Source organism: Colobus angolensis, unplaced genomic scaffold (genome assembly GCF_000951035.1).
Source record: "Colobus angolensis palliatus isolate OR3802 unplaced genomic scaffold, Cang.pa_1.0 Scaffold106, whole genome shotgun sequence".
Classification (NCBI taxonomy): Eukaryota; Metazoa; Chordata; class Mammalia; order Primates; family Cercopithecidae; genus Colobus; species Colobus angolensis.
In genome coordinates this window covers 790660-797573 of record NW_012111586.1, presented here as the reverse complement: position 1 = coordinate 797573, position 6914 = coordinate 790660, and the positions used below count along the sequence as shown (strand labels likewise).

The 6914-nt window shown below is 47.2% G+C and overlaps 1 protein-coding gene across 7 annotated transcripts; it reads right to left on the bottom strand.

Moving 5' to 3' along the window:
• Positions 1–906: 906 nt before the first annotated feature.
• On the bottom strand, positions 907–6828 carry ZNF691 (zinc finger protein 691). Of its 7 annotated transcripts, XM_011945194.1 has the most exons (5): positions 6744–6764; positions 3969–4091; positions 3643–3820; positions 2646–2730; positions 907–2466 (listed from the first exon to the last, which is right to left on the bottom strand). In XM_011945194.1, the coding sequence occupies exons 4-5, from the start codon at positions 2700–2702 to the stop codon at positions 1576–1578; spliced, it is 948 nt and encodes a 315-aa protein (XP_011800584.1). In that variant the 5' UTR covers positions 2703–2730; positions 3643–3820; positions 3969–4091; positions 6744–6764; the 3' UTR covers positions 907–1575. The 7 variants fall into 7 exon arrangements, with proteins under 7 accessions (XP_011800584.1, XP_011800556.1, XP_011800566.1 ...); XM_011945166.1 differs by lacking the exon at positions 2646–2730 and having other exon boundaries at positions 907–2439; positions 6744–6828; XM_011945176.1 differs by lacking the exon at positions 2646–2730 and having other exon boundaries at positions 907–2439; positions 6551–6781.
• Positions 6829–6914: the final 86 nt, after the last annotated feature.

Here is a 6914-nt window from a genome sequence, read left to right as displayed (position 1 = left end):
CTGCCATGTGGAGCCAGGCCCAAACCAGGAGGACAGGAAACCAGACATAATCTGTGCTAAGCTGTTTCAGCCTTGGGGACTAAACTATTGCTACTAAAAGCAAAGACTCTCATTATGGGTTTTAAGATTTCTCTCACCTTATCCCACCCTTCACCCCCTACTCCCTGTCACTGCCATTCTTCCTAGTCACAATCAATAACATTGAGGGCCAGGTGTGGTGGTGTGCACCTGCAGTCCCAGCTTCTCGGGACACTGAGGTGGGAGGATCACTTGAGCCCAGGAGATCAAGGCTGCAGTGAGCTGTCATCACACCACTGCACTCCAGCCCGGGTGACAGAGCAAGATCCTGTCTCAAGATAAAATAAAGTTGACCTCAAAATAAAGTTGAAAAGGTTCTCATGCTCGGTACTGATTTGCCACAGAGCAAATGGTCCAAAGCCATATTAAGAGGCCACACTGGCTCCTACCTCCAGGCAAGTCTCCTAAGTGGCTCCTCCTTCAGAAGCTAAAAGGTCAATCTGGTGAAAAGAGCAACAGCTGGCAGTCAGGGAGGCCCAAGTTTGAACTCTGCTCCACAACATACTTGCTGTTATGACTTCACAGCAAGTGACTTTATCTTTACTCACTTCCATGTCCTCTTCTCATTCCTTTGAGGGTTGCTGTGACAACTACATGAGATAAAGAATGTAAATGTGACTGATGGAATCAATTGCATGTAGTGGATGCTCAATTAATGTTAGTTCCTTTCCTTTCCCCCTTCTCCTCAAAGGCCCCAGAAACTCAGTCGGCTTTCTTTTGCTTTCCAGAGCATCTACTCATCTGTCTTAGAATTCAACTCCCTTCCAGAGTGGGTTCAGTGGGACAATCTCCCCAGCTCCCCACTTCCCCAAAGAAGTACACGGGTCCTTTTCATTGAAGGGTTTTACTGCTAATCACTCTGGGGAAAACAGAGGCAGGTTGGGGAGGTTGGGGGAGGGATAACAAGTAACAAACATCAGGGAGTGTGAAGGTCCCTGGGTCATGGCTCCCTGAGGGTTTCCCTTTCATTTCTAAGGCAGGACCTCAGATCTCTTCTCCAGACCAAGGAGGCCCCTTCCATTGAGAAGGTCACTCCTCCCAGCCCAGAGATCTAGAAGCAAAGTTGGGGCACAATAGGTGGGAAGTAGCAGGACACTGCAGTGCACTCCTAAGCAAGTTCACAGACAATTTGGAGAACCTTCAGATAGTGACACCCATCTCATAGGTACTTCCTCAAAGGCCAGGGGACTGCTGCCTTAATGACACAACCATGTTCTGAGCCTGCCCTATTTCTCTTTCTCCCCAAGAAAGTGAAGCCAAGACTGGGTCCTCTGACTTTTCAGCATGAGAAATTGGCCTGGAAAGAGGCAAGGGTTTTTACTCCAGAGTCCCTTATCAGGACTTCCTGAGATCCTGACTTCAGAGGCAATACAAAACCATTCTCCAAAGTGGGATGAAGGGCTTGAGGTCAAGGTAGCAGCAGCAGATGCTAAAGATCTTCCTCCAATAGGTTGGGGTCTCTCGCTCTCTCTCCCTCACTCTAAATGGGGCTCTCCTTCAGCTGGAATCTTTCCCAGCCTGCTCGCCCAAGTGAGTTTTCTGGTGGCGGATGAGATTCGAGCTCCGGGAGAAGTGTTTCCCACACACAGTGCACCGGTAGGGCTTCTCCCCTCTGTGGGTCCTCTGGTGAGCTCCAAAGTTGGAGATATCGCTGAAGGTCCGCCCACACTCAGTGCACTCATAAGGTCTCTCACCTGTGTGGGTGCGGTGATGCACGCCAAAGCTGGAGCTGTTGCTGAAGCTCTTCCCACATTCACAGCAGATGTAGGGCGCTGGCTCCAGGTGGGTCCGGTGATGCACAGCTAGTGTGGCGCTCTGGCTGAAGCTCTTGCCACAGATGTCACAGCGGTATGGCCGCTTGCCTAGGTGATCTTGCTGGTGTGTGGTGAGGTCTGAGCGCCGCCGAAAGCTCTCCTGACACTTGGGGCATTTGTAGTGTTTCTCTTCCAGGTGGATCCGCTCGTGCCGGATGCGGTTGGAGCTTCTCGAGAAGCTCTTGCCACATTCAGAACACTTGTAAGGCTTCTCACCAGTGTGGATCCGCTGATGTGTTCTCAGGTTGGAGGTATTATTGAAGCTTTTGCCACACTGGGCACATATAAAGGGCTTCTCATCTGCCTCATGCCTTGGATGAGCAATGGGATCCCCTGGCTCTCGAGCCGGGACAGTGACTTTCTGCCACGGTTTTTTTGGATGAGTTTCTTGCAGTTCATCCAACAGGCTCTCTTGCCCATGCTCCTTCTCCCCAGGTGGGCTCCAAGAACCCTCTGAGTCATCCACTCTCCAAGGCTTACCCCCTTCCCCTTCCTCAGGCAGGTGTGGTTCTGGACTCTGCTCCTTCTCACTGCCCATCTCTGAACCCTGAGAATGAACACAAATGGCCAACACCTTTATTCTTTGGGTTGGGCCAGATCATAGGGAATCTTTTGTTCAGTTTGAAGGGTATACACCTTCCCCATGGGACCATCCATTAGAAATAACTTCAATCAACTGGAATACTTGGATAGAACACCTTTACTTGCTACCTTTTAAGTGACAAACTTTTAGAGATATTTAAAGCTACCCACCAGAGCAAAAAGAAGGTACCAGCTTTGTTCACCACCACCAGATGATATTTGTGCCATTTGAATAATGTCACTCTTCTTGATACCACTAAGCAATGACAATCCAGACTATAATTCATGGGCAAGTAAAAGAGCTTTCATTTTGGGATAAGTGCAATTTTTCTGCCTAACTATAAGTTAACTGTAACTCTTTTTATGTTTAATCCTTTTTGAAAAGCCTTCCTTATAAGTATCCATCTATTTGCCAGATTTCAAAATGAACAAAACAAAACCTCTAAATCTTGAGGCTCTCCTAGGTGACAAGGCCCAGCTTTGGCTTTTCTTGAGATTTCTGCCACTCTACCCCTCTCCAGACCACAGCAGAATCTAGCAAGTAAACATCTGGGTTAATACCTGGGACCTCCAGGACCTACTGTGGGGCCTGGGCTGTGTTTCTTCTGATCAGTCAGTGCCCTCCACTACATTCTCAAACACCACACAAAGCCCCACCCACTGCCCCCCCCACACGCATGCACGCACACAAGCAAGCAGAATCACACATACACACTCACACCATACACAAAGCCACATTCTTATGTGACAGTCATACTCACATACCAGACACACTCATATTCTCATACCACACACACAACAGCCACACTACACACCACACACCTACACACCACAACCATACATTATCACACTACACACATACACACTACATACACACACAACATATAGCCACATACCACAGCCACACACATATAGTTACATATATGTCTACACACATACACCGACACACCACACACAAGCACACACTCACATACCAAGTACACACAAAGATAAACACAGACACAGACACACAAACCACACTCCCCACACCCCACCCCAAAACTAAACACATAAGAGTGCCCAGTACAGGCCTTCATTTGTGCAAACATCAGTAAATGTGTGCTAAGCTGCACAGACTCCTTTAGGTTCCTACAGCCAAGGACAGGGAAAGAGTTGGAGTGAAAAGTACCTCTGATGAGAGTGATAGCATTTCCTCCAGGCCTTGAAGAAATAACGACATTTCAGCAGAGTGGGCTGGTGAACAGAGTGACATGAACAAAGGGATGAGGGAGGGAAGCACAAACTATCACAGGACACTGATGATAGAAAATGAAAGACTGATAATTCCTTCAAGTCTGCAAGTATTTCTGGAAAAAAACACAGAATGAAGAAAGAGGTACTGACTACATTTAGGGCTGGATTACAACTGTGACACATACTAACTTTACTACTCTCTGCAAATTATTCAACCACTTTGAGCTTAAACTCCCTCATCACTAAAATTGTGATACCTACCCACACTACAAGACTCTGTATTAGAAAAAAATGCCTGTAATACTCAGCAGAGTGTGTGACACATGCTGTCAATCAGCAAATAGCAGCTGCTGTTACAACTGTTGAAGACACTATATCCAGGCCCTGTGAAGAACACAAGAAAAAGATCTTTTAAATGATCTCATTAAGAAAAAACTTTTAACTTAAAAATAGCATAAAACTGTATATAACCTTCTAAAATGTGAAATACAGACAGACCCTCAACTCTTTAAGAACCAGAGATTGACAAGCTTTTTCTGTAAAGGGCCAGATAATATTTAGTAAATATTTATGGCCATGGGATATCTGCTGTAACTATTCAATTCTGCCACTGTATCATGAATCATTAAAGCAGCCATAGATAAGACATAAAGGAGTAAGTGTGGCTGTGTTCCAATAAAACTTTATTTAAAACAACAGGAAGTGAGCTGTAATTTACTAATCCCTGTTAGTGTTCCTTGAAGAATTTAGATAATCAATATGAAAAATAATTGACTTGCTTTACTTCCAAAAATGCAAGTAAACATGAGAAACTATTCTGTGATACTTAGACACTGTTTCCTGACCATCCTTTAAAAAATTAAAGTCACTCCCACACTCCCAGTCCCCCCGCCCCATAGCACATCTTACCTTCTGACATTTTCTTTACGTCAATTATTTATTGTCTGCTTCCCTAAAACATAAGTTCCATGAGAGCTGGTGCCTTTGTGTTTTTTGGGGGTTTTGTTTTTTTTTTTTCAATTTACCAGTGTAACCAAAACTCCTAGAGTAGTGGCAGCCATATACAGTAGATCCTTCATAAGTATTTGTTGAATGAGTTGAATAAAACACCAGCTCTGTCTTCAGAACCCAGTTCATGGTTACTTGTGTCTATTCTCACCCACTTTTCCTCAGCAATCTCCTGTTTCCTGCCTACTTTCTCCTTTATGTACTCACAGAATCTTGTGCTTGCCTTATAGTGGTTTGCAATTACCTACTTTACATGTCTGTTTCTACTAGCAGTTTATAAGCAACTTGAGGAAAGGGACTGGGTCATATTAGTAATCTCCTGCAGCATAAAGTTGGGTGCTCAAATGTCTTTGAATGTATAAGTGACAGAATGTGATCTTAATTCACACCACCATCCCATCCCCCACTCCCTGCCCTGCTCCCATCTGACCCACGGCTACAGTATCTCTATGCAATGAGCTATTCGGCCTCCATTCCAAAATTGCTATTCTGAGAACCTATAATTTACCAAGCTGCAGCTCTACCCAGGGCTGGATGCTAGGTCAATGTAAGAGCAAAAGGATTTAGGATTATGATTTCCACTCACAGTTTGTGATACAGTGTAGTGAAACAGACCATGAACTCCAGAAATTGTCTTACAATGCAGAAGGTTAAGTTCAGGGGACAGGGGCAGGAACTGGGCCTTAGTCACCTTTGTACCCACTCCTCAGTGTCTAACACAGCACTGGCACATTATTAACATTTTTCAAAGCTCATATCAAGTGCTAAACTGTGGACTAAGCACCATACATGAATCATCTAATTTCACTTCACATCATCCTTATTTTAGAGATGAGAAAGCTGAGGCTCAGAGAAATTAAGTACCTTGCCCAAGGGCCCACAGCAAGTAAGTGGCAGAACTGGGGCCTATGCCCATCACTTCAAAGCCAGTGCTTTTAACCATTATACCAGTACTGAAGGAAAAAAAGAGAGAAGACAGGAAGGAAGGAAGGAAATAAAAACAGTACCGCTGAAGTTCACATGACACAGGTGTATCTCCCTGAGGAGATCAGGGTTGAGCAGTTTCATGGAAGAGTAGGTATTTGACCTAAGACTTGCAGGATGGGTAAGACCGGGACTTGCAGAGATAGAGAGCCAATTACCTACTGAGAAGAGAGTGAAGCTGAAGTACAGAGGCACTTTCACATCACACTGCAGAGATTTTGGGGGGAAAGGGGTCTATTGGGCTTTGTCTTCCTGGGGGCTCAGCTGCACAGGGAGAAGCATAGGTGGAAGGGGCTGAGAAGTGGAGAAGGGGCCAGGTCTAAGAAGTAAGAGCCAAGAAGATGGGGCTAGTGATCACAGATGATGACGGTGAAGGGGCTAGGTTAAAGGGAAGGGGCCAAGCCATAGTGCAGTATGGAGGGCCAAAGTTACAGGTCTTTGGGGCCAAGTCAAGGGCTGTGGGGAGGAAGGGGAGAGAGGAGCTATGAAAGACCAAGGGCAAAGTGTTGACGAGCAGGGTAATTGTACAGGGAAGCTAGATAACGGGTCAAAGATAGAGTAGGACCAAGTAAGTCAGAGGGTCGCCGGAGATGGTCAGGGAAGAGGGAGCAAAGACTGCCAGAAGTGTCATAGGGCCAGGGTCCAAGAGGCCGGGTTGTGTGTTGCAGGGCGGGGAGAAGCCAATGGCGGAAGCCCAAGGGGACAAGAGCTGATTTCAGAGACTGCCGGCAGGCTTGGGGCCGGAGGGGTGGGAGAGGAGGAAGGGCTGACCCTAAACGTATGGTCAGTGGCAAGAGTGCCGTATACTCAAACCCAACAGAAGGGCCGGGGAATAGGGTGGGGACAGCCACCTGGCTGCGTCGGCCGGCAACCAGGGCCGAGGGTCGGGGCGGAGGGACCACAAGGCCCCTTGGCTTCCCACTCGGTTCAGGGAGCAAAGCAGCAGCCCCCAACTCCTCGGTGAGAGTGAAGTGGCCGTGTACAGAGTTTCCCGCGAGGTCGTGTCCACCTCCCCCCGCGACCTCGGGCCCAACCCGGACCCACCTCACTCCCGCCGCTCGGTCAGGTACAGCACCGCCTCTGTAGGCATGGGAAGGCGCTGGGGCCGGAGCCGGAACCCAGGAAGGATCCGCCCTACTACTCCAGGATTGGTTTCTTAAGATAATCCTTTATTTCCATTGGCTACTGTAACTGCCACAACGCAAGCGACCTGGC